The sequence below is a fragment of the Mercenaria mercenaria genome, chromosome 6 (assembly GCF_021730395.1).
Source record: "Mercenaria mercenaria strain notata chromosome 6, MADL_Memer_1, whole genome shotgun sequence".
Classification (NCBI taxonomy): domain Eukaryota; kingdom Metazoa; phylum Mollusca; class Bivalvia; order Venerida; family Veneridae; genus Mercenaria; species Mercenaria mercenaria.
In genome coordinates this window covers 15,712,105-15,739,815 of record NC_069366.1, presented here as the reverse complement: position 1 = coordinate 15,739,815, position 27,711 = coordinate 15,712,105, and the positions used below count along the sequence as shown (strand labels likewise).

The window sequence follows — 27,711 nt, the reverse complement described above, 5'->3', positions numbered from 1 at the left end:
TTACGGAACTACATACGGAGTAACATTACATATTGAACGCCCCTCGTATATGCGTTAAAATATCATGATGAAGTAATAAAATGATGATAACAAATAGGGCATTATGTGATGTCATACAAATAAACTAAGTTATTCTTTTTATCATTATCATTTCGAAACATCAGAATGCATAAATATATATTTTTTTGTCATTGTTATATACGACATGTACAAAGTAATCATATGATCATGCATTTTTTATCAATTTTAAATACATGCTCTATCAGAAGTGCACTGAATGATACTAGTAAAGAACATCAGTTAGTAAGACGACATTCGCCTTGTATAATTTTTAATGTCTGTATTACAGCTTCATATTTCTAAATTGCGACACCGAAAGTGGAGCTCAGTAAAGCTAAACAGAACCAAAAGTTTAATCGCGGATTCTTGTACAGTATCCAAGAGTGCATGGAAAATTAAACATCGTCTTTTGATATTATACGAAAAGGGTTGAACACCACTAATTCAGTTTGCTTTTCATTTTAATGTTTTCTTTTAATGAAATTTATGTTCATATAAAATATTTCTACATTCTAAATATTTCAGCGGTCCAGGGTAGTGTCTCCATACAATTTTATTTTTTCCCATTCAGTTTTATGTTTCTTTATCTTACCGTCGATTGTTCATTTTGACGGGTACGCTGTAATACTCTAACATATTCAGACCCTTTAAGCTGATTGATGTAGGTACATTTTGGGAAGTACGTGGCATGTTCTTTGATTGGATCGTCTCCTGCACTCCAGTCCTTTAGACCACCGTCGCATGTAAAACAGCGACACAAATCTCCTTTTCCTGTACGTTTATATAGTAAGCTATTTACAATTAACATTCTGATTTTCAATGCCTGATATATCAAAACAATCTGGACCGATTTATGGTAAATATACACATATATTATATACAGTAAAAATAGCTTGTAGTAGAATAGCGGAATATAAAAAAAAGTTTTTTTTTTTTTTGTTTTGAAGAGATCATATTTTTCAATGTTTTATAGATAATATACTGACATATAAGATCAAACTACTTAACTCGTCAAGACCAGACAAAATTATTGCTGCTGGTGGCTCGGTGAATGATAATTACATTATGCAAGGAAACAAAAACAAATATCAAAGACTGAAAATGGTACATATAATCCAGATTTACAGAAAAATGTGGATATACCTGTATAGAAGAGTCCAGCCACAGCAAGCTGCTGGTGTGAAATATGAATGTGCCTGGGAAAGTCCTTAAAGGAAGCTAGCCTGGAAGCCATTGTCTGGTATCTTGGAGAACGCATCTTATAAGACAACTGACCCGCACTTGACGTGTTGGTGCTGCAACCTACTATGTGTATAGTAATTTCGTTTCATGATAATAATATTATCACTTAATTTGTTTCATAGACATTCAAATTCCTGTAACACATGTGCACAAGATCGAACATAAGAAACAGACGTAGAAAACTTAACTAAGTAAAATGCCTTGCAATTTAGTAATTATTATCTACCTACAACTAAATTCACGGAGTATTTAACGATATATTCAGTGTCGTTAATCTCTTTACTTATTGTAAATTCCTACCTGGACTCTCAAGAGAGATCTGAAATATAAAAAAATGCAACAAACATAATTTGATTTTTATCTGGCTTATATTTTAAATAAAATTCAAAATGGAGTAGTTTAGTCCATTTATCCCATATACATTACTGGAATTATGGCAGATATGGGCTGGTAATCATAAAGCTCCTAAGGGAAAATTTTCCCTAAGGGACTAACTAAGGGAAAAGTTCCAAAGCATTTTGTGGACAATCGCCGAGATAGTTGGAATGTCTAACAATATTGTCACATAAAATCTGGCATAGTAATAAAGATTATCAATAAATCTTATAAAGTCTACTCTTTTCTTTTGTGCTATGTTGTTCAGGAAATTTTACAAAATAAGGATTTTCCTAAGATTTCTTCTATTTCACAATTACATTTATACACATTTATATAATATAATTTTCACTCGCTCTTGCTTAAAATCTTTCAGTTACAGTTTTATTCCTTGGACAGCTCAATTTAATATGTGCGACTTGCATTCGATGTGCTCATTGCTTCCATTACAGTAACTGTCATTACTTTTTTACTGTTTATATTTTAGTTATACGACCAGTATTGAACATATTGTTAAGTACATGTCATTCCCTATTGTGCTTAATTTTATTATCATTTCTTCCTAGTTTTTGGACACCATGTATGTCAATAGAATCTTCTTTATATTCTTGATGATACATGAAAGTGCTGGGACCTTCCGTGATGCTTTAAATAGGAAACTGTCTGAATATAGGGGTGGGGGACATAAAGTAAGATCTTATTGGAAAACCTTTCTGTATTTTTCAATAGCAAGATATTAACTGTTTGGATATTTATCATTTGATTGACATACATTAATATTGTGGATTAAAAAAATAAAGAGAGCATTTATATTTTTTGGATATACTAAATTCAGTTTGGAGTGTGTATTAATACTGCTTGGATTTAAATTTCACCAGGACAGGATTTGGACTATTACTGCATATCAGAATCGGACTTAACGGCTAGTAAAGGTATTTGAATTGTTACTTTTATAGATAAAACTTGTTATTGTTAATAGTTGCTGGTTTGTTTCTCTATTTCATTTATACGTAATAATACACTTACTTTGATTTGATCCACCGTTTCCCTGCCAAGTCTCGTTAGAAGGTAGTCACATGTAGCAGAATGTTTAACATGTTCCTGAAGCACATCATCATCTTTCACCCAGTCTTTTAAACCTAATCCACACTGGTAACATCTTACTAAATCTTCAGTACCTGTGAACACCAATTGTGTTCCAATCTTTATTATTGTTTGATATTTAAAAGTATTTATAGCTCACACTTAAAATCATTTTTTTTAAGAATTTATAAGACTTATAATTTCTTTGTTTATAACGTGGCTGCAACCTTTTTGTTATGTACATAAGACGTATGAAATATGTTACGAAAATGAATAAGCTAAACTCTGCTGTCTGTATTCCCTCATGCTAATGAATTTCTTTTTTTTTAATGAAAATGTCTTTTTTTAAAATGACATAACTGAATTCACCATGCTTACAAATAGCACACAACAAACAGTATGTTTTTTCAAACTTTGTACGTAGTACAGCCATGACATGTCCTGAATGGTAGTCTGACTTTTAAAAGACCAAGTACCAGTTCTTGATGTTGTTCAATTGGGTTCAACACCATTTCAAACAATCTTATTGCCATATATGACTGACAGTCACTAATGGTAACAAATGTTCACTCTCCCTGGCAAGCTTAGCAACCTAAGTGGCTTACCAGTACACTTTTATAAGGAACTGACAACTCTACATTCGTATGAACTGAGGTAGATTGCAAATGGCCATGGAAGGAATTTCTTCGCTAATCGGATCAAACCCGTGACCTTTGGACTGGCAGTCCAGTGCATCAACTGCTGAGCTAACCAGACAACAGTACCATATGTGTCTGTTGAAAGAAGGTTTGTCGGCAAGTAGGGAGGTTGAATTTTTTACTTATAACTTCAACATCAATGTGTGGCTTCTTTTGTGGATTATTTGTCCTTATCGCCCATTATGTGTTCTTAAGCCTAGATGTTTTTTCTAAAAGTTGTCCCTTGTGAACCTAGAAAGAAAACTTACAAGCTTTAAGAATCAGTTCGAGAACCCTCGAAATATGCTTGACATGGATGTTGCTGTAGGAAGCTGATTTCTCAACCTCTGTTCTATTCAGCAGTATTTACAGATGGGGGCATGAATGCCAAAAAAGAGCATTTCAAAGTTACTTTACATTTAGAAGAAAGTAAAAGGTTTTATAGAACAATGACAGCACGCTCTCTATTCGAAGGCAACTGTCAATATGAATGATTTTCGGTTCTAGAACTGAAATAATGATTCAAGGATTATTTGACTTGATTCTATGATCTCGCTTTAAAACCCTGAATAGATATAAGATGTTTTCAACCTAGTACCGCCCTTAGTTTTGACAAGAGCAACTTGATTATAAATAAAATTTTAACCATCATTTTCTTACTACAAAAAAGGGACATAACTCTGCCAAAATTAAAGTAAATGTTATGGAACTTGATGCTTTTACCTTGCTTAACAACCCTGAAGACATGTGAGAAATGTTAACCCAAAGGCCCCATTAGTTTTGGATAGCAACTTGCATGCAAACAGAACAATATCTATGCACAAGAAAGAGGCCATAACATGTCCAAAATTAAGGTTATGGGAATTGATGCTTTCACCTTCCTTTACATCACTGGAGACATGTATGGAAGTTTCAATCCAATATCTGCATTAGTTTCCGAGATAGTAAATTGCATGCAAAACTTTAACCAGCTTTTGCTAAGTTTAAACAATGAAGCATAACTTGGCTAAAGTTCAAGTAAGAGTTATGGAAGTTGATGACATGTCCTCTACAACACGGAAGACTTGTGTGAAGTTTCAACCCAGTATCTGCATTAGTTTTAAAAAAAACTTGCATGCAAAACTTTCACCCCAAAAAGGGGTCTGACTCAAGTAAGAGTTATGAGGCTTGTGACATGTTGATATGACCTTATTTTACAGACCCGAAGAAATGAGTGAAGTTTTAACCAAACATCTGCATTAGTTTGGATATACTTACTTGCATGTAAAACATAAAACTGCATTTTCTAAGTCCAAAAGGGGTATAATTTTGTCAAAATGCATTTTAGAGTAATGGGACTTGATCATCTGCAGTTAGTTAATCACCTTAAAAAGTAAAAATAGATTTCAAAGCAATATGTCTATAAATGAGACCCATAATTTACATAAGATTCGATCAAAAGTTATCTAACTTGAATATTTTGGTAGGTTTGATGAGTGGAAAGACTTGTTTGAAGTTTCAATTCAATACCATCTGCGGTTATTGAGATAAAGCCTTGATAGTTATTGCACCCAAACTTTTACCAGTCTACCAACGACGTCATGTTTAAAGTGTTAATACATTCGGATACGATCACCCTCCTTTCCCAGCTTCAGGAGGTGGGTAGAATTCGGGTGACACAACTACTATCGCCCGGGTTACACGAGTTATACTCGAGTAATACCCAGGGTGACTCGGGTTAGCTCGAGTATGTATGCCGAACGCGCCCAATATAAACAGGACATATGTTAATGATGCGCGTATAATATACGATGTATGTGGATAAAGGAATCATAATATACGAAAGTTTGAACGTTTATTTTTTATTCTAACACGACCAGCGAATACATGTAGAGCAAAATCTATTCTGCAATAAACCACTCGCGTGCAATGACGTCATTCGATCCAGGTGCGTAGCACGGTCGTAAAAGGTAGTTATCATTTTATTCTAACACTTTTGATACTAGTATGTCGTGTTAGAATCGAAAAAATATGTTCCCCAAGTGTGATTTATCGTAGAATAACCCGACTTTTTCGTTCTTATGCGAAACAATATATTACTCAGGCCTACGGCTTTCGTGGTATATTCTTACGCATAAGAACTCAAAACTCGGATTATTCTACGATAAACCACGTTTGGGAATTTATTTTTTCTTAACTTAAAAAGAAAATATATATTACATAACAAAAATATGTTACAGGATTGTTATTTTTTTTATTTTATTTAGTGTATAGTTTTCAATGATACTTCAACAGAAATCCAGTTCTTTTAAACTGTAAGATATGACTGTAGTGATTCTTGTATATTATTTTGATGATCTTATTTACTAATTCTTGTTCAGCAAACACGACTCTTTCAACATGGGGTCACCAGACATCGAAGTGTTATCTTTTTGTGGATCAGATACCTTAACTCGTGGACCTTCTAGGTCTGATGCAATAAACATGAATAATTTAAAAAAAAAAACACACTGACGGCTTAAGTAATTGTATAAGTTGTCCTGAATGATTTGAAAACTGAATATCATGGATCCTATTGCATACTGGTATAGGTTTCAGGATGTTATGCTTTCCTGCCATTGAGTTTGAAATTTATTTTTCACAGTCAACAGGTGCATTTGGGCTATTTTATGGCCATGACCGGTGTTATATTTCTAAAAGGAAAAACTGTATTTATGAGCGGATGCCTTTTGCGAACTCATTGATCAAAATGTCACCAGCACAATTTCTGTTTAAATGACTAAATTTGTGTAAACTTCTAATAGACTGTAATTATGGAAAAGGGGAGATACAAAAATATAGCAATAAGAGTTGGTTGATATAAATATTGCATTTTTCCATGTTTATGATCGCATTTAAATTATCACTATAAGTTTTACCAAAAACAATAAATGTAATTACATCAAAATATCTGTGACTTTCGATTCAAATTTTCTTTCCTTGTAACATTTAAATGATTATATTGCTTGACTTTCAATACCCGTATGATTGGCATTATCTCTGAATATATAAAACAATGTAAATACATACCTGTATAAAAGAAACCCCAGTTTACCAGCACTAGTGTATCAGGTTTGTTGTTAGAGTCCCAATTAGGCGTTTGGAATGATGATACTCTGTTATCCAAAGCGGTATAATCCGGATATCGAGCTGGTTTGGTACGTCTTTGAAGACCAGTTCCCGATGTAACGGCATTAAAATTTCTTCTGGCTTCTTGAATATCACGTTGGTGATCGGATCGTTGGCTATTGTTAGGAAATATACTGTTTGCAATCGTTGGTCTGTAAGAGCCAAATGAAAGCTGTCCTGCGTCGATTTCAGTTGCTTGTACAGGGTATTTCTCATCTTCGTGTGGCATTTCCGGTAGATCGTGCTTGTATGAATGAAATGGGTACGCCGTAATAATATGTTGAAGTACATTTTTGGGTGAAGGAATTTCAATTTCGTTTTTATTGTCAGACATGCATCTAAAGACGTCTACCCGAACGTATTTTCTTGGTGCCTCGCAAGTAATCCGGCTGGAATCTAAATACAAATGCGCCACATTTTAAAATTATTTAACTTTAAAAGACCTTTCAAAACGAATTCATTTCGGAGGTTAACTTCATTCTTACTGTTTTGTTCCAATATTAAGACTATAGCGGATATTACTTTGACGTATTATTTCAACCGAGTTAAGGCGACAACATATCCTGTCTGAAACCCGATAACTAATAATCAATTCGGTAAAAATTTTAAAAGAAAGACACTCAAATATGAATATCATCTTAGAGACTGAAATTTATATAGAACTACAATATACAAAACGTGGGGGCGGGGGGGGGGGGGGGGGGGATAAAGCAAAGAAACGCCAACAACAAACAAGACATCATACGCAACAGACAAAAACAAGCTGAAAAAAGGGACACCGCCTTGGAACGGTCAGTAACCTATATAAAGGAAAATGCGGGTTTATAGGTGTTTAAGACCCGCCAACCTCACATTTTCCCTGTTTTCACCAACCACGTTAGCCAAGCAGTGTAAGTAAAATAACTCCTCACTGAAAAAGGCTGTAACATTAGTGACAAAATACCAGATCATACTAAGTAAAAGCCAAAGTCTTTAGTTGATCTAGGAACTTTGAGACGATCATTTGTGGCCGAGCTGAGGCTTCTATAGGAAGAATATGAAACATTTATGATCAATTTATTAATGTATTGCGCAGTCATATCATTAAGTGATTTAAATATTGGTTAATAGACGTATGTGATAGGTTACTCGTTGATCGACAGTCATCGAACATGTCCCCCGAGGGTGTCATTATGTCAGCTTTAAGGATTATCATAGCAGCACGTTTTTGAAGTTTAAACAATTATTCTTTGTTGTAGGCAGATGTACCACACGAAACGACACAGCTATAACCAAATAGAGAAAGAATGTATGAAGTATAATATACAGGTAAAGATTCTTTTGGAACATATTTTGAGAGAATTGGAGTAATGTTATCTTCCGTGAAACATTGGTGAACAGTTGATCTATCTGTTTATTCCATGTTAGGTGTTTATCAGTATAGCTCTTAACAGTTTTTGAGTTTCTATACGTGGTAGTTTTATCATACAAAATATCAATTTGTGGTGTTGGTGTGGCATATGTACAGTATGTAAACTCATTACTTATGATTTTTCTACATAAACCATCATTTTTGTTTCAATGCACCTTTTTGAATTCATATGCACTATTTTGCAGATTTGTTTCGACAACATTATGGTCTTTATTATATTATAAGTGTATGTATCGTGTCATCAGCAAATATCTGTGTAACAATTATGCGTTACAAATGGTACGCCATTTATAAAAAGTAAGAAATGTTCAGGACCTAAAACAGAGTCTTGAGAAACCTTTCCTTGGACTAAAACTTCGTTTGACATTTCATTATTAGCAACTACACATTGAAACCGTCCACTTGAATAAAATTTGAAACAAAGCAAAGAATTATGACTTATCTTAAAATGTTTTAATTATTTCAATTGGAATTTCATGATCAACTAAATTAAACGCCTTTCTTAAATCAAATAAACTATAGCACCAATGTTCTCTCCATTTAACACTTTTGAGAGCCAGTTATCTAAGAGTTTAGTCAGCACAGGTTGACAGGAATGATTTTGCTTGAAACCTGTCTGCTATGTTTGTGTCAAGTTATATTTGATGAGCTAAGCAAATAAGTGTTCAGTAACATGTCTCTCAAATATCTTTGAAATAGTTGACATAATAGAAATAAGACTGTAATCATTTGGTAAGTAGCTTTATTACCAGCCTTATGAACAAGTAAGACTCAAGCTGTCTTGAGGCATTTTCGTAATTCAGTGTCGAGTATGGCTACATTGCCTAGATCTATTATGATGTATGACGTTTGATGCTAATTTAAGTACTTTTAGGCTTCTTCGAATCTAGATCATTGATGAATTTTACAAAGTCAATTTCCTTGGTATCTAAAATTTACCGTTTGAAGCAACTTCAGGTTTTCAAACTTTCGGTCATCAGAACGATCAACAAACGGAAGCTACTTTGGTCGCAATGGCGTCATCTTTCTTTCTATATATAGATATTACTAAATTACACAACTTGACATAAGATATACTGCATATAGTTTAAATTATGACTGAAATGATCTGATTTATCTCAGTTAATGATTATTACCATACTTGTAGAGAGTATAAGTTGATATTGTGCCAATAACTGTTTGTCCGATTTTCATACTTTATCATTTTTGAAACTGTTTTAGAAATCTTTAACATACGTTTGTAATGTCGAAAATACTTTTGTTTATTTAAACAAGGACAGACATCCAATAGGTATAGTCTGGTTCCAAGCATTCAGTATAAAATGTTCAAAAAGATTTGGTTATTCAAATTACGGTTGATTAAGTACTAGACTAACTGTTTATGTTTTCCTGATTACTAGAGACAGCAACTGGTGTAGGACAGAAACTCAGTCAGAACTACTCGTTCAAGCCAAGAACTAAACTATCCAGCTAAGCGACTTGAACTGTGACGTCTTTAAAAGCTAAATTAACATGTGTCTATTTATTTTGTTGGGGTTTGAGTTACACTGACAAATTTTAGGTCTAACGGCTATTTCCAGCTGCTCAGGTGAGATTTTCTGATCGCTCGATGTCCGGCGTCTGTCGCCTGTCGTCCGTCAACATTTAGCTTGTGTATGCGATAGAGGCTGTATTTTTCAACTGATCTTCATGGAATTTGGTCAGAATGATTATCTTTATGAAATCTAGGCCGAGTTCGAAGATGGGTCATCTGGGATTAAAAACTAGGTCACTAGGTCAAATCAAGGAAAAACCTTGTGTATGCGATAGAGGCTGTATTTTTCAATTGATCTTCATGAATTTTTGTCAGAATAATTACCTTGATAAAATCTAAGCTGAGTTGGAAAATGGGTCATCTGGGTTCAAAAACTAGGTCACTAGGTCAAATCAAGGAAAAACCTTGTGTATGTGATAGAGGCCGTATTTTTCAATTGATCTTCATGAATTTTAGTCAGAATGATTAACTTGATCAAATCTAGGCTAGTTTGAAAATGGGTTATCTGAGGTCAAAAACTAGGTCAATAGTTCAAATCAAAGAAAAACCTTGTGTATGCGATAGAGGCTGTATTTTTCAATTGATCTTCATGAATTTCGGTCAGAATAATTGCCTTCATAAAATCTAGGGTAAATTGGAATATGGGTTATCTGGGGTCAAAAACTAGGTCACTAGGTCAAATCAAAGAAAAGCATTTTGTATGTGATAGAGGCTGTATTTTTCAATTGATCTTCATGAAATTTATTCAGAATAATTGCATTGATAAAACCTAGGTCAAGTTAGATGATGGGTTATCTGGAGTTAAAAACTAGGTCACTAGGTCAAATCAAAGAAAAACCTTGTGTATGCGATAGAGGCTGTATTTTTCAATTGATCTTCATGAAATTTGGTCAGTATGATTGCCCTGATGAAATATAGGTCAAGTTTGAATATGGGTCATCTTTGTGTAAAAAGTAGGTCACTAGGTCAACTCAAAGAAAAACCCTGTGTATGCGATAGAAGCTGTATTTTTCAATTGATCTTCATAAAATTTGGTCAGAATGATTGCCTTGATAAAATCTAAGTCCAATTTGAATATAGGTCAACTGGCATCAAAAACTAGGCACTAGGTCACTAGGTCATATCAAATAAAATACTTGTTTAAACTCAAGAGACCAAAGTTTTGGTCCAATTCTAATGAAAATTGGTCAGAATATTTGTTTCCATGAAATCCCTAGGTCAAACATGTTTACACGGTTATGGTGTGTTTTCAGGTGAGCGACCTAAGGGCCATCTTGGCCCTCTTGTTTTCAGCTTTTGTTGGTGGAGGAAGACCTCAGCTGCCCCTCTTGGCATTGTTCAGGTGGGCATCTACCTTCCGTTAGCAAGTAGGATGACTTCTTCACCTGAAGAATTCTCCACCTCAAGTGAGAATTCGAACACAGATCGGTTGGGAGGAGGGCGGAGGCAAGTGATTCGGAGTCAGCGACCTTAACCACTCGAACACGGACCCCCATCCCACCCCAATCCCCGTTTTCTTAACAAATCATTTTTAAAACATTAAAAAGGCGTAAAGCGCAAAAATTGATAAAATATTACTGAATAGATTAAGTAAAGCGGTAAAAAACTAATGACTCACCAGTTTGCGATTCTAAAATCATCCAAAATGTGCCATTACGATTCGAATTATTCCTTTTTTCAGCTAAGTACTTTTTCGGTTCTATGTTTTTGTTTTTGTCATAAACAAGCTCTTCATTCAGTTTTAACAATTTCAAAAATTCAGTACTTTTGACAGATCTTGTCATACAAACTCCAGTTGAAATGTGTCTTGTCAATTTAGACTTAAGTACCGAGAGAACATCCGACTGTTCAAGAACAAATGATTCGAACTGAATTTGAACTAAAACAAGTGTCCTTTTCTCTCTGAATAAATTAAACAGCATACTGTCAGCTGTGTTTCTAAGTTTCTGAGCGGTGTCTTTAATCATAACTCCCATCTTGTCTGTAATATAAGGTAGAGGTCCCCACAGCACTGTGTTTTGATTGATGTAGCATAATGTCCCTTCCTTGAGTAATGTAGGTACTGCATACAGGAGCAATGTGGATACCAAAGCTTCACAACATAGTTTAGATGTAAACAGAATGTTTCTGTCATTTCTGACTTTATGCCTGGAAACCGACATGATCGCTTTAGATCACGTAAAATATTGTATCCACAATAGATCAATGAACGATTATACCTCCACAATGTATATGGTGTCAAAAGATTGTGAAATATGATAGTAATATATTTGACTTAATCGAACTGGGTTACCTGTTAAAAACGTAAAATAAATCTAACGTAAGATACACATATATATAACCGATATCAGATAACCGTGATCTCATACATAAACTATTCATAATTCAGGGTCAACGCCTGCTATAAAGTTTCCATATATAATTTGTCATGTACAAATCTTATCAATTGTAAACTACCCTGCCGATAATATTATATGTTTTAATCATAACTGGGGGTAAATGTGTACTCGAGAAATCACTAATTTAAACGCCACGTGTTAAACTGTACTTTTTGTTTCGCGCACGACTTTTGTTTGCGATCCACTCTTTTTTTAGGGGAAATACATACTTTTATATATCAAACAATTTAGTACTAAGATCAATCAATGCCTACTTTGCATTTTCCAAAACACCTGTATGACACGAGATAACAGGAACAATGAAGTAACAGTATGGTTAAAACTTAGTGATAAGTCAAATCATTGTAGTGTCAATTGTCATGGTAAATACTAAAGAGTTTTGTCTTGTTTTTATATATTATGTATGATATAATACAAATAACATTATATCTAAATTTCAGCTTAAATAGTAGATCTGAATTTATTTTATTAGACTTGAAACATTTTCTGATGTCATACAAAATGACAACGTTTTTGCAATAATCCATTTAATATTTATCAATGTCATGATAGGTAAGACTATCTGCAAGGACGGCTACATGGGAATTAAATAGGAAGTTTTTGAAAATCTTTAACAATATTCTTAAAAATGATAAAATCAAGACTTAAGTATTATACTTGGTGTTAAATGTTATATAAAAACAATCAACCTTAATGATTTTCATTATCTAAAAATTAAGGTACTATCTCTAAAATTTTTAATACACGCATCCATTTTATGCCCTTTTAACTGGCATTTATTGAAACGAAATCGGTCGGCAGAAATTGACTTATCTTTTCAGTTGAAAACAAATTAAACTGAAGCTGGTAGGACATGTTAAACCATTAAATATAGTGTGTTCCGCCTGCAGCAAGCAGTTGCTACCATATTTCAATAAAAATACTTACAAAAATACAATCGCTGTTGGATATACAGCAGCAAATAAGTTTATTATATATCCTATATGAAATTAACTTCTGGGAGCTATGTAACACATTGACAGGCCCATTTAAAAAAAATATGGCTTTATTTTCTTAAATGACCTATAAACCACAAAAAGACACCAAGAACGGTAGTGGTCATGTATCTTCGAAGAGAGATCATATGTCTGACAGGTCAACTCTATGGGAAATCTTCCGATGTGGGTATGAATACATGTTCAATAAGGTCCACGATCAGGCTCAATCAAAGTGAGCCTGCAACTGGCCGTTTCTGCACTTAGATTTGAAAGCGGGTTAGTGCTTGGTCTTCTAGGACCATCCAAGCATGAAATGCAAGTAAAATATCCGGGTGGCCAAAATCACACCAAAACTCGAATTTCTTACAGGTCCCGACCTGGCGAGAAATGCCGATTTCTACGGGTAGCGTTTCTGGCCGTTTCTGCACTTAGATATGAAAGTGGGTGAGTGCTTGGTCTTCTAGGAGCATCCTAGCATGAAATGCAAGCAAAACATCCGGGTGAACAAAATCACCACAAAACTCGAATTTCTTACAGGTCCCGACCTTGCGAGAAATGCCGATTTCTACGGGTAGCGTTTCTGGCCGTTTCTGCACTTAGATTCGAAAGTGGGTTAGTGCTTGGTCTTCTACGACCATCCTAGCATGAAATGCAAGCTTAAAAAAATCCGGGTGGCCAAAATCACCCCAAAACGCGAATTTCTTACAAGTCCCAATCTGGCGAGAAATGCCGATTTCTACGGGTAGCGTTTCTGGCCGTTTCTGCACTTAGATTTGAAAGTGGGTGAGTGCTTGGTCTTCTAGGAGCATCCTAGCATGAAATGCAAGCAAAAAATCCGGGTGGCCAAAATCACCCCAAAACTCGAATTTCTTACAGGTCCCGACCTGGCGAGAAATGCCGATTTCTACGGGTAGCGTTTCTGGCCGTTTCTGCACTTAGATATGAAAGGGGGTGAGTGTTTGGTCTTCTAGGACCATCCTAGCATGAAATGCAAGCAAAAAATCCGGGTGGCCAAAATCACCCCAAAACTCGAATTTCTTACAGGTCCCGACCTGGCGAGAAATGCCGATTTCTACGGGTAGCGTTTCTGGCCGTTTCTGCACTTAGATTTGAAAGTGGGTGAGTGCTTGGTCTTCTAGGAGCATCCTAGCATGAAATGCAAGCAAAAAATCCGGGTGGCCAAAATCACCCAAAAACTCGAATTTCTTACAAGTCCCAATCTGGCGAGAAATGCCGATTTCTACGGGTAGCGTTTCTGGCCGTTTCTGCACTTAGATTTGAAAGTGGGTGAGTGCTTGGTCTTCTAGGAGCATCCTAGCATGAAATGCAAGCAAAAAATCCGGGTGGCCAAAATCACCCCAAAACTCGAATTTCTTACAGGTCCCGACCTGGTGTGAAAAACCGAATTCTGGAAAGTTTCCATACGAATGCAGACACCAGGCCTGGCAAGAAAACTCACTCAGTAAATTTAATCCAATAATATTCACGTCAGGGTTTTAAATGGGATATATTTATTTTGATGTATCCATTGTCTTCAGTATGTTTTTTTAAAGCAATGCGAATTGACAAAGATAAACAAAACTAAAACAGAAAACCTATCTTGCAGCGAACCGCGGACGCCGACATCAGGATCAGAACCATAGCCATGAGAAGTCTTCGAATAGTCAAGCTAGTCATTATTTTTAAGTATACATAAATTTATATATACCAGGTGTTCTTTAACAAGACTTTTTTTATTAGATGAGACTGCCTTGATCTTGATTTTAGTGTATTTTATTTCACGCTGAAGCGATATAACCAGCGATTTGCCGATTATAAAAGTTGAACAGGGATTGCATGTGGTGTACATCTTCCCCTTTAATCATATTTATTCATATATTCATGCATTTAGTAAAAATGAAATCTTACAAACAAAAACCGATATGGGAAATTTATACGTGACATGTACATGTAGCACCATTCTACTATGAATAGACAGTCGTGATAACGAAATTCTTGCCAAGTTTAATTGCCAGATAACAACCAGTACCAAGGTATTAACCTGACCGGAAATACCCCTCTAATTAACAAGAGGGCCGTCATGGCCAACTATCGCTCACGTGAGTAATATCACACTATACATGTTATTAAATCTGCGATTTTTGCCATTTTAGGGGCCATAACTCTAAGATAAATAGCGTGATATGGCTACTTTTTGAGATCTTACTAATATAACTCCAGGGCAAATGGTGCTATATAGCTGGTTTTCGCAAGGAACCGAGATGTTATAGATATGTAACTTCTATACAAGTTTGGTCAAAATGAAATAAAATATATGGTCACAAGACTAAAATAAGCAAATTTTGCCATTTCAGCCATAACTCCGAGACAAATGGCGCGATATGGCTGATCCTAATATAAGTGTAATAAAAATGAAATAATAAATGTAGTCTCCATTGTGTTGACAATGCTAAAATCAACATTTTTATGCCAATTCAGAGGCCGTAACTCTCAAGTCAAATGATGCAATACGGTAGTTTTTGAAAGAAACCGAGATCTTATAGATATATATAAGTTGTATGCAAGGTTAGTCAAAATAAACAAAAAATGTGATCTCTATCGCGTTCACAAGGCTAAAATCAGTAATTATTGCCATCTCAGGGGCCATAACTCCAAGACGAATGAGGTGATATGGCTGGTTTTCGAAAGAATCCGAGATATCAAAGATATATATATATATAAGTTCTGTGCAGTTTTTGTCAAAATAAAATAACAAATGTTGTCTCTATCGTATTCACAAGAAAACTGTGAACGCACGGACGGTCGGACGATGGACGACGTACAAAGGGTGAACACAATAGCTTACTTTGTCACTTCGTACAAGTGAGCTAAAACATGTTACAAATGTGTTTCAGATGTAAAAATGCACTATTTTGTTCATTTTTCCGATCGAAAATGACATGTGACAAATATGATCAGATGTCACATCAAGAATCGGCATCTATCACATTCGTCTCAAAACTTGTTACATAATAATTTATGTGCTTGATTTCAGATACATATGCGATCACATTTGTAACTCCTGTTACAAATGCGATCTGATACGAATGTGGTCCTACAGAGCTCTGTATTGTACCTGTACTGTATCTTCACCTCTAGCAGATCTGTTTAACCAATTGCTAACGTCATCTGAATTTCCCGACTCTTGGAAGGAAGCTTTTGTTACTCCAATCTTTAAGGCTAGAGATCGATCTATTCCAGGAAACTATCGCCCTATCTCTCTTCTCTCTACGCTTGGAGAAGTATTTGAAAGAATTGTTTTTAAACACACCTTCAATTACACGTTACATATCCATATCGGCGGATTCTTTGTAAAATCTTATGTATCGGCGGTTTCTTTGCATCGGCACCGGCTGTTCTTTGCTATAAACAATGTCCAGGTCGGTAGGGGAGACGAAAAATTGAGCTACCATCCATGGTAATAGGTATGCTGTTAAAAAAAATAAGTAGAGCATGGAACATTAAAACGTCTTTACTATGTATTGTAGTGTTTACTTTTTAAATATCAGCGTTTTTGCTCACAAACTCGATGAAATTACTTGATGGTGTACTGACATAGAACACTAGCCCCACCTTTTCCACTGTCTTTAACAGGTTTTTGCTTTGATATTATACATACGCGTTATGTGTATTCATTTTTCAATATTCTCCCAAAAAATACTGACAAATAGGTCGAAATGTAAATGGAATTATTCAAACCGCTTATTTTCGGTTTTGTCTGGGCAATGGCGGTCTCTCTGCACACTAGTTTTTGATGCACAAGCAGGCTCTCTGCTAATGACTTTCTGGACACATTATAGTTTATTTAATTTGGTGTGTAGATCTGACTTTTTTGTATCTGTCAACCTCCACGCCGTATTTCAAAACGTTAGAAACCAAGCTGAAAATGATTTTACTATCGGCTCATAATATTACTATGTTAAAATACATAAAAGATTTACGTTGAAAAGACAATTTTTCTATTTAGCTGTATGATTTTTTATTTAACCAGGCATCCCGAATACGTCTGAAAAGTCACAGGACGGATTTAAAACCTTTACACGCACGCTTCATTTCACAAAATCTACTAAATATCTGTTCGTGTAGTGCTATGAACAGCCGATATACACCAAGAAAAGCTATTTTGAAATGTTGTTTCTCCTCTTAAATTCTGCCCTAAGATTTCCTGATATCTTTCACCTTTCCTTAATAATTTTTGTTACTTGTTCTTTCTTTTTTTTGTTTCATATTTCAAACTTTTATATTCGTCAGAAGAAATCTTTTATTAACTGAACGTCACCATATACCATGTACCGATATTTTGCATACATTAGGATAGAACTTATATAAGCATCTTGCTTCCAGGTGGATCCGTTTCGTTTTATACATGTACAACTACTTTGTATTATAAAATATGCATATGATAACGATGAATAAAATATATTTAAACCAACTCTTTGACTTGGAGTGCGGACAAGGCTAAATTCGCAGTTTTTCGTAATTCAGGGGCCTTAATCTAAGGATGCATGAGGCATTTTGGCTGGTTCTTGAATTTGCCCGAGATATTATGCCCACAAACATTGTCAGCAACTTTGGTGAAGATCGGATGAAAACTGTTGGACTTAGCGGACATGCCCGCCGCCACAGATGTTCACATAATACGCCCCGCTGTTTCAGAGACGGGCGTATAAAATTGATAATAAGTTGGAAATATGCGCATTTTTTCAAGTAAAACTCGAGCTGAAATAGATGTGTGTATTAAAAGGTTGGATGAAATTATAGCTTTTTACCCAGTATTCCAAACTCTTTCTGTTACCAGTACGAAATAATAACCTTCCAAATCTGACTTTTCTTATTTTTACCGGGGCAGTCTTTTTAAGAAATGCGAGAGTTGTTTCTAATCACCTTCAGAAATTTCTACTTATAGGTAAGGGAGATCACTGTGTAGAGGAGTGCAGAAAAGTACAATTATTTTATTAATTTGATTTCTTTATTTCTAAAGCATCAACTTCAAATACTTATGCGGCATTGCCGTTGATTTAACACATTTAAATGCACAGCAACCGAAAATTGCTTCTATAAAACCATTCACCAAATACACACTATGTGCCGTAAGATGCGTATAATGCCGCTTTAATAAATTTAGAATTCGATTATAAACTTTTGAATCAACATTTCTTCAAAATTGACCATCTTTTTAAATATTTCAGTATAATTTTACTAAAATTATTCAGGCGGTTTTTCAATAAGATTAGTTGAAAGCATCGTACTCCATAATATCAATTAACATTCACTTTTTCAGAACGGTAGATTAGCCCAGAAGTAAACCAGGCCAGCTGTGTGATACAGAAAAATAAAAAAGAGGAAAACCATCAAAATATCAGTGTTTTCAGTTACTTTTAAATTAAATATCGCTTTAAACTTGTAGGGCCAGATGATTTAAGTTTTAAAAATTTCTAAAGCGATGACTCTGCGGTAGCAATAATGTTGCATGTATTTTCTCAGCCGTCCAGGAACAGATCAAACCGAACAAAATTGGAAGAGAACACTAGGAAAGACAACATACTTAATACCAAAAGCCTAGGCCTTGCATTTTCAGACAAGAAGGGTTTGTATATAAGTCTATAAAAAAACCTGAGACCCCCGGGGCAGGGTCTTTTTTTCACCCAGGGGTATAATTTGAACAATTTTGGCAGAGAACTACAAGGCAATGTTACATACAAAATATCAAAGGCTTAGGTCTTGTGGTTTTGGACAAGAAGATTTTGAAAGTTTCTTTACTATGCAAGTCTATGTAAAACTTGTGTCCCCCAGGGTGAGGCCTCTTTTCATCCTTGGGGCACAATTTGAACAATCTTGATAGAGGACCATAAGATGATGTCACATGCCAAATATAAAGACTCTATGCCTTGTGGTTTTGGACAAGAACATTTTTAAAGTATTTCCTCTCGGTTGGCAACCAGAGTTCTGCATGGAATAAAATTCTTTGAACAATTTTGAAAGAGGACCACCCAAGGATCATACCTGTGAAGTTTAGTGTAATTCTGCCCAGTGGTTTTCAAGAAGATTTTTTTTTTAGAAAATGTTGACAGATGGACGACACACGACGGATATTGAGCCGTCACAAAAGCTCACTATGAGCTAAAAAAACAACAAGGAAGCCTCGTTCTAAAAACGCAGCCTCCCAAAACGCGCACACGATGAACACATGCACACCACATGCACACACAAAGCTAAAACAAGAATAAATATAAATCAGGAATGCCACGTTCCAAAAACGCAGCCTGCCCAAAACGAAACACACACGCAACTAAAGGAACCAGTGGGACACCGCCTATGACCTGTCAGTCGGTTTATGGTGCGCACCCATCCCCACTTTTACCCCAAACCATGTTCCAAAGTCACGGGACATTGTAAATAAAAGTAATCCTCGCCAGGCGAATCTCTCAACACAAAAATGATCCAACAATTTTTACTCATTCCAGACAAATCAACTTTTTTTTTCGTTAAAATTGTCCTAATTTCAGATAAAATTTTACAGCAAATACACATGTGCTCATAAGAAAAAAATAGTGTCACTTAACACTAGTCTATAGTCTAGTTAAATATTCATGAATATTTTACAAAAGAGTTAAAACACTGTTAGGGATTGCATTTAGTGAATTTTCGTCTACATTAATTCCCTTCACAAATTCTGTTAGTTTAGAAAATTACTTTTTGGATAGTTGGAATTTACGTATACATATTTTATCGAATATATTATTCACTTTCAACTGCGACTATCTGAAACTGTATCCAATGAGAAACTGTCTGGAATTGTAAGTTCATCACAATCCTCGTCTTGTGATATTGCTTTAATTATTTTATCAAACCTCTCATCAAATTCTTCATTAATGCTACCATCAACAAACTCAATTTCAAAGTCATTATTAACTGGAACAAAGGTACTTTTTAATGTTCAAGCTGACCCCCTCCTTATGCCTTGAATTAGAAAGAGGTCATTAAATAAAATGGTGTTTATGTTTATAGAATGTTATTTATAATTGGGTTGGGCTCAAACTGAATTAGGGGAAAAACACAAAATGAACGCACACACACACACACACACACCCACGCACGCACGCACGCACACACGCACACACACACACACACACACACACACTTTCTCTCTCACCCCTTGGATGATAAATATAATCTGATAGATCTATTCTTACATACGTTTTCTTTAGACAATTTTAATTTGTTGGGAAGGAAAGTACAGAGGGATTCTAACCTTGTAGTGTTTTTTTTTACCTGAACATTTGAGCTCACTTATGTCATAATTATGTGAATCCTTCGTGCAAATACAATTTTATTTTTAATAGATCTATTTAACACGATTTTAAAGTATGGCATGCTGCCCTTTTAAAAGAAACTTTGGAGTTACCATTTGAAAAGTTATTTATGATCGACATTTGAAAAGTATTTTAACGTATCGGCTTAGACAAGATTTTAAAATACAGTTATACAGATGATAGTATGTTGAAATTTAAATGAACACCTTTCCATAGGTATATTTAACACCTTGTAGGTTCTACCATTATGTTTAAGGATGTAGGAGCGAATTTTTTTCTCACGTTAAGATTTTTTTTCATACTCTGTGAGCTTGACGAATATTATTTTCTAAGACCTTATATAACATGTAATATCCCATTAAATGCTATGGGGATTTCATGCCTTACAGGTTGATATGAATACAATATGATGTCAGCATTATATAAGCATAAATGTCACTAACACATCTCTTTCATTTTTACATGTTGACATAATTACCCCACCCACTTTATTTTCAATGAAAAAATGTATTTAGATCTGCAGAAAAATTCTGACATATTTTGCAGCTTTAATGACACACAAAAATGCTTCAAAACGGAAAGAAAAACGGTTGGGGTCACCGTGTATCTAAGAGATTTACGAAGAAAAAACTGTTAAAAACTGGTGAATTTTGATAATATTTTGTCCTTTTTGTTTTAATCTATATTTTCTAGATAAAATAAAGTGCTATCTGGAAAACTTTTATTTCAATTATAGCTCATTGTTATATGTATCAATCAGGAAAATATCAAAACCAAACCTGATCTACTTTGTTAGATATTTGAAATTACCTACCTCTACCCCATTGTAAATCTTACGACAATTTTATGCAAATGCCAGCCAAAAATAAGGGTGTATTTGTTACAAAAAGTAGAATCTATTTTGTTAAATGGTACATTATTAGTCAAATTTGAATTACTTAGCGTTAATTTTTGGCAAAACTTTTGTTAAAATTCAATGCTCGAAGAAAAAATTTTCAAAATGGCGGATATCATGAAAAAAAAAACCACGCTCGTACGTCCTTAATAAAATCAACATAGACATGATAGAGATCAAAAAGTGGCTTTTTAGCGCCTTTTGATGCAAAATGAAATTCAGTATTTCATAATAGAGAAAATACACTTACATTGTATTGATTTAGTATGTATGCCACTAAAGAGTAAAGGGCTCTAAACTCTTTTGGAAATCAAGTTTGGCCACTTAATATAGAAGTTGTAACGGAAAATGTGAGTATATACCTGCGTTATGTTGTTTTTAATGTTATTAGGTGTATGCTCCGACTGCAAAAACAGAACCCTTATTCATGCAATACCTTTCACACTTTTGTGTTACGGTTTTTGTTGTCTGTGCCTCTAGCTGTTTTGGCAATTTTACATTTAGCGATGTTTTCTGTGAACATTTTGACCAGTATTTACTCTAAATTAGGCCTTAAAAATTATGACAATATTTCTGGAAGAGCTATTCACACAATTGGCGGAAATATTCCTAGTCCGTGATTCGAACCATAACACATCTTGTGTTAGGCTGATTAATGACTGGACTCTTATTTACTTAAAATATGACAGAATCACAATCAAACTGATAACAAATTGCTTTGTAGGCATCTGTTTTTGAAATACAGTGATAAATCGAAAGAAAATTGTAGCTTGTATATTCATTTGTTCAAGTTAGCTCACATGATCAGGTAAAACACATCTCTCCATACTTTGCTTCCCAACAAATTAAGGTCCCCCAAAGCAAGTGCATGAAAGAATATATCTATCAGATTATATGCAGATATTAAACATCATTTAAATGAGCTAAAAACAGAAATAAGTTCATTCTAATTTTTCAATAACCTTTAAAATTCTGTACGGTTTAGAGAGACTGGAGAATTCTTTGGAAACACATTGAAAATTGGCAGCACTAATGTCGAAAAATAGACCACATTAATCCTTCTATGTTTCTAGGGTAAGGCAGCTGGTGATCGTGTCAGGATTTTGTCTTCTTTCCGTACATCATTTTGTAGCAAAATCTTTGATTTTTTGTCTGCTTACCGTACACTTTTGGGCGTCGTCTTACCGTACACCGACAGAATAACATCGGTCTTCCGCCCGTACACTTGGCATATTTTAAAACGAATATTTTTTTAGGAAATATGCGTTTTTCAGTGAACTGGCTGATACACACGTTTTGTCTATATACATAGCCTATGTGTACTTTATAATTTGGCATAAATCGTGGAAGAAAGGGATGGAAAATTCGAAAAACCGAGTCTCTCCTCGCTTAAATTTATTTTCCGTTGTTTTTGTTGCATTCAGGAGCCGTTGTCGGAGGTAATGGTATACAGCCGACTAAAGACAAATGTCAGTGCCGTGTTATACGACAAAACATTTTCCCCTAAAGGAAATATTAACAGAGAAATCAATGAACAAACGAGGAGCCTACCTTTCCCCAATATCCACGTCCGCCATCTTGCATTTTTCTCGCCGTACACCAGGTCACGTGACAGCATAAAGTGAGACACTGGAAATGCAATATGATCAATTCAAACAACTCACTAATTGCGCAGACAAATATGCAGTTCATATTCTGTCATATTAAGCCATAAAAAAAGAGATATGCCAGATGAAATACAGATAGCTAAAGGGAATAGAAAAAGTGGAAACTCCACAGGTCGCCCAACACGAAGTTTGATAAAGTGGCATAGTAACAGCAATCACTTAATTGTTACAGTACATTTGTACAGTTCTAGAAACTGACTTTTATACAAAAAATAATATTTTAAGTTTGCACGGTCCTTTATCTGGATAACTGAAAATCATTCTAGCTAAAGCATACAGAAAAGGTAAAAATCTGAACGTATTGTGTTAAGGTAATAGACCCGTCATGGCAATCGGCAATTGAAGACGTAGAATTACATGTAAAAGGCATATCTGATACATTTGTTACTGATAGTAAGTGCTTTAATTATTTCATCATTTTTAGAACAGTCGGACTTATACAGAGATATCTACATTTAGGTAACTTTGTCACAAGTGTTCAATAAATATTAGAACTATTGTTGGTTTCTAGAAAAGGATTACAGGTAAAAACAATCGTATTAACAAAAGAAAATTACCTGCACGTTTATTCAGAATCCCAAGAAGCAGATTTCCACGACGACGACGAACAGGGTCACCACCACGATCACCACCACCGTCGCACGCGCTAGAGGAGGAGGAGGAGGAGGAGGAAGAGGAGGAAGAGGAGGAGGAGGAGGAACAATCTGAAAGTAAATAAGCAGAATGTAAACATTTTTAAACGTTTACCACTGAAAAATACACTGTCAAAGAATTTTAGAATTACAATCAAACCTGTGTTAAAGACCACCTCTGAAGAGAGACCACCTGGTTCTACAGATCACATGTTTTGTTTCCCATTTTAACATTTACAGCGTATTTTAACCTGTGAATAAAGACCACCTCCCAATAAAGACCATGCATGTATTTTGAGTCTCCCAAGGGTGATCTTTATTGACAGGTTTGACTGTATTCGTTCATTGTTGTAAGGAGAATTATTTTTATGACACATTTCAGCATTTTTTTCATTACTGTTCAAATGAGTAACTTGTATGCTTAAGTGGTCATCTTAAAATAAATTTACTTATCCTTGTAAAAAGACACACACAAAAAACGCTTTGAACACAGTTTAAGGAAGCAGAAACTAGATATTTGGCATTCTTGGAACACGAGAAATGGCTATGTTACAAACACACAGTCCCCTACACCAGTTTATTTAAGGATATGTACACAACATTCATATTGTATTGGGACTGTGTGCATTCTATTCAAATAACAATAAATTTAGTTCAATTTAAGCAATTTGAAAATAATTTCACAGTGTATTTTTATTTTTTAATCTTCAATTTACTGAGTCTACTATCATATTTCGTTGCTACTAGTACCCCGTTAATTATGCCAGGCAGACTTTATGAAAAAAAGTTACATAAGTAGGTTATATGTACATATTATAAACAAAGTCAGTATGATGAAAGTTAAAATCAATTGATATAATTTTATATTGGGGGATTTTTTTCTTACTAGCACATTTTGAGAACTATTGAAGAGAATTTGTTTAATAGTTGTTTACAATAAACATGAGAGTCTGGATTTATTGCAAACGGACTAACTTGAGAGGCGATGATCAGTTGTAGAAGAAAATGAAAAAGAGTTTTGAACTAGTAGAAGATTATTTGCATAAAATAAACATGAAAATAAGCATATTTGCATATTTCATGAATTAGATATTGCCTATTCTCATTCATTTTTGTTTCTAACAGAAATAATTAAGTAATTATTTTCAATAATTACCAAGTAAACATAATTTTACACAACATCAATAAAATACTAACTAAATCTCAATCACAATGTTTTCACTTTTGGTTTAAGATGAATGGTTTACACAGATTTTTGCTTTTATTAAAAACAGGCTAAATATTCAGGAGATGATGAAAACGATATTGAGACACAGAGATAGTAATAACATAGTTTGCATAAAAGAAACAAGAAAAATGGCGCGAACTTAACACAATGTCAACAAAAATTGCCTCATACTCGGTCGATCATAGTGTTTTTACTTTTGTTAAAAATAAATGATTTATTGTTTATCACAAAAACCAAGGTGATTTTGCACTTCCTGAAAACGACCTAAATCAGGAGGCGATGACCAGTCGTAGAGAAAAAATTAAAAAAAAAACAACAACAATGTTGAAATAGTAATAGAATATTTGTAAAAACTGAACAGGAATCGAAAAGTAATAGAATATATTCGACTTTGCGATTTAAAATATAGACAGTAATAGAAAAGTAAAAAATAGAACACACACAAGAATTGAAAATTACGATAATTAGAATAAACAAATCAACCTACCGCCTCCTGCTCCATCTCCACTTACGGCTCCGCCTCCGACACCTTCGCAAACACTTGCAGCTAGCAAACTACGATGATCATTAAAAATTCCTTTTTCATTGCGACACGACAGTACGACTATCTGCAGAACTTAGATAAATCCGGTCTGACAAGATGAGAGCATAACAAGATACCTATTGTTATATAATAAATGTTTAACAAAAAATATGCAGTCACAAGATGATTTTGCCATTTGATAGGCAAAAACGGGTTACCGTGTCGTCTAAAAATGTAACAATTTCCCCAGGAAGTGACAAATCGTAAAGTAAATCAGTGATTTCGTCATTGATATTCAAATGAATTGAAAGGATGAGATACTATTTCGAATTTCAAATGGTGTATGTTCTATTTTGTACGTTTTATATCGAGAGAAGTAAAATTCAATGAAATAAAGGTAAAAAAAAGACTGCATCTTCTGTAAATTTGTCTTTGAAATGCACTTTGTGCATCCCTGAAGGTTCCATGTGCATCGCCGTAAGATTACATATGCGGATGTCTAAATTATATTCTGGTACTTATAACAGGTGTAAATGTTGAGTTCTGCTCAATGGTAGCTTGCATTTCCACTACCGTCCATGAACAGGCTAAATCAAACCGAGCCTGCAACATTTCGTTTATGTCGTGTTGAGCGACCTATGTGTGGTTTTCCACTTTTTTATATTTTATTTGCAAAGTCAAAACATTGTCTGAAATACCTGAAATATACGTTTGTGTTTTATTTTAAAAAATTCAAAAAGAAATATCGTCATATATAGAATTGATCAGAAATTAAAGACTGTCTGTTTCTTCATTCTAGGAATCTCACATAGCGGCAGTAAATGAGATATGACCGACCAAGTTTTTACAACTTCATTTTCTTTATTCAACATGTGTCCTGGCATAATTATAACAACACTATAAAAATCAGTTACTGACTTAGCAAATATAAATAACTTTATGTCGTTACACTACCTAAATTATTATATATATATGTTTCAGAGTATATTTAGATTCCGTTAATTTAATTGATATCTTATGAAACGGGTTATCTATTATGTAGTGTTTTTTTTTCTACGTTCTTGAGCAACGTTAGTAGGGCACAATTTTTGACTAAATACTTATGTATATTATCGAATTAACGGTCTCACTTTCGTGCACTGAAACACTTACAGTTTGAATCATGAATATTTCAAGCTTTAGGCAAAGGAGACTTGCTAAATGTTTTATTAAGCAAGTCGTTAAAACATAAATGTCTTATTTTACTCAATAAATCATTGCATTTTCATATGACACTAAAACATTTTGGTATAATTTGGTATATAGAAATGAAAACCTTCAACTTAGGCTTTGTTTCCATGCAAAAAGATAATTGCAAGATGATAACTTGCGATATCATTTTCTCAAAAGGTCGTCATAATGACAATTTATAAGTCTGCATTCTGTTCAAGCTCAATATGTTCCATTTTTCAACAGTATTTCAGTTCTGTAACGGCGGACAGGTATCCTAACCAGTGTTCCTGCCTGGAAACCTGTTCTCCGCAAGTATCTGCCAAGTTGCCCTCATAAATCAGAGGTGGTGAACGAATAATTTTAGAAACAATGTCTTTTATCAATTGTCAAAGGAGAACATACGCCCCGCCCTGGTCGAACTTATGACCCCGTGATCCGTAGACCTGCGCTCTCACTATTGAGCTATGCGGGCGTGCTGTACACGTTGAACAGATGAAGTTCATGCTAAATTAAACGTCCATCAGAAGTGTTATTTTTTTCAGATCAGGTATGTGGCGTCACTCATGATATCACATTGATAGAAGTCATGGAGTTTGCTGGGATTAACGGCAAATATAGAAGACCCCAGGTGACACTCCGTGCATTATTAGCTCATCTGAGCACAAAGTGCTCAATGTGAGGTATTGTGACCGGTCATTGTCCGGCGTCCGTCGTGCGTAGACATTTACCTTGTGAACACTCTAGAGGCCACAGTTGTGACCCAATCTACATGAAACTTAGTCAGAATGTTTATCTTGATGACCTCTAGGTCAAGTTTGAAACTGGGTCATGTTTAGTCAAAAACTAAGTCAGTAGGTTAGATCATAGGAAAAACTTGTGAACACTCTAGAGGCCACAGTTGTGACCCAATCCTTTTGAAACTTCGTCAGAATGTTTGCCTTGATACTTTCTAGGCCAAGTTTGAAACTGAATAATGTGGGGTTAAAAACAAGGTCAGTAGGTTAGATCATAGGAAAAGCTTGGGAACACTAGAGGCCACAGTTGTGACCCAATCTTTGTCTTGTTGACTTTTAACTCAAGTTCGAATCTGGATCATGCGGGGTCAAAAACTAGGTCACCCGGTCAAAACAAAGTAAAAGCTTGTGAACACTCTAGAGGTCATAGTTGTGACTCGATCTTTATGAATCTTAGTCAGAATGTTTGTCTTGATGATATCTAGGCTAAATTCGGAGGGGGTTCAACTGTTATGATTTAGTCTTGACGACACTTGGTCAGAATGTATGCCTTGATAATTTCT

General features: G+C 34.7%; 1 protein-coding gene and 1 long non-coding RNA gene across 3 annotated transcripts; both read right to left on the bottom strand.

Annotated features, from left to right (window-relative positions):
* Positions 1-379: 379 nt before the first annotated feature.
* LOC128546222 (uncharacterized) lies at positions 380-12,036 on the bottom strand. Of its 2 annotated transcripts, none has more exons than XM_053545228.1 (6): positions 11,148-12,036; positions 6,486-6,980; positions 2,704-2,855; positions 1,603-1,621; positions 1,204-1,362; positions 380-831 (listed from the first exon to the last, which is right to left on the bottom strand). In XM_053545228.1, exons 1-6 carry the CDS (start codon positions 11,689-11,691, stop codon positions 644-646), a joined length of 1,557 nt encoding a protein of 518 aa, XP_053401203.1. In that variant the 5' UTR covers positions 11,692-12,036; the 3' UTR covers positions 380-643. The 2 variants fall into 2 exon arrangements, with proteins under 2 accessions (XP_053401203.1, XP_053401202.1); XM_053545227.1 differs by having other exon boundaries at positions 383-831; positions 1,204-1,365; positions 11,148-12,031.
* Positions 12,037-14,766: 2,730 nt separating this feature from the next.
* Positions 14,767-23,515, bottom strand: LOC128557967 (uncharacterized). The gene is made up of 3 exons (XR_008371521.1): positions 23,377-23,515; positions 22,704-22,781; positions 14,767-16,374 (listed from the first exon to the last, which is right to left on the bottom strand). It is a non-coding gene; the product is annotated as an uncharacterized LOC128557967 (long non-coding RNA).
* Between the last annotated feature and the right edge of the window lie 4,196 nt (positions 23,516-27,711).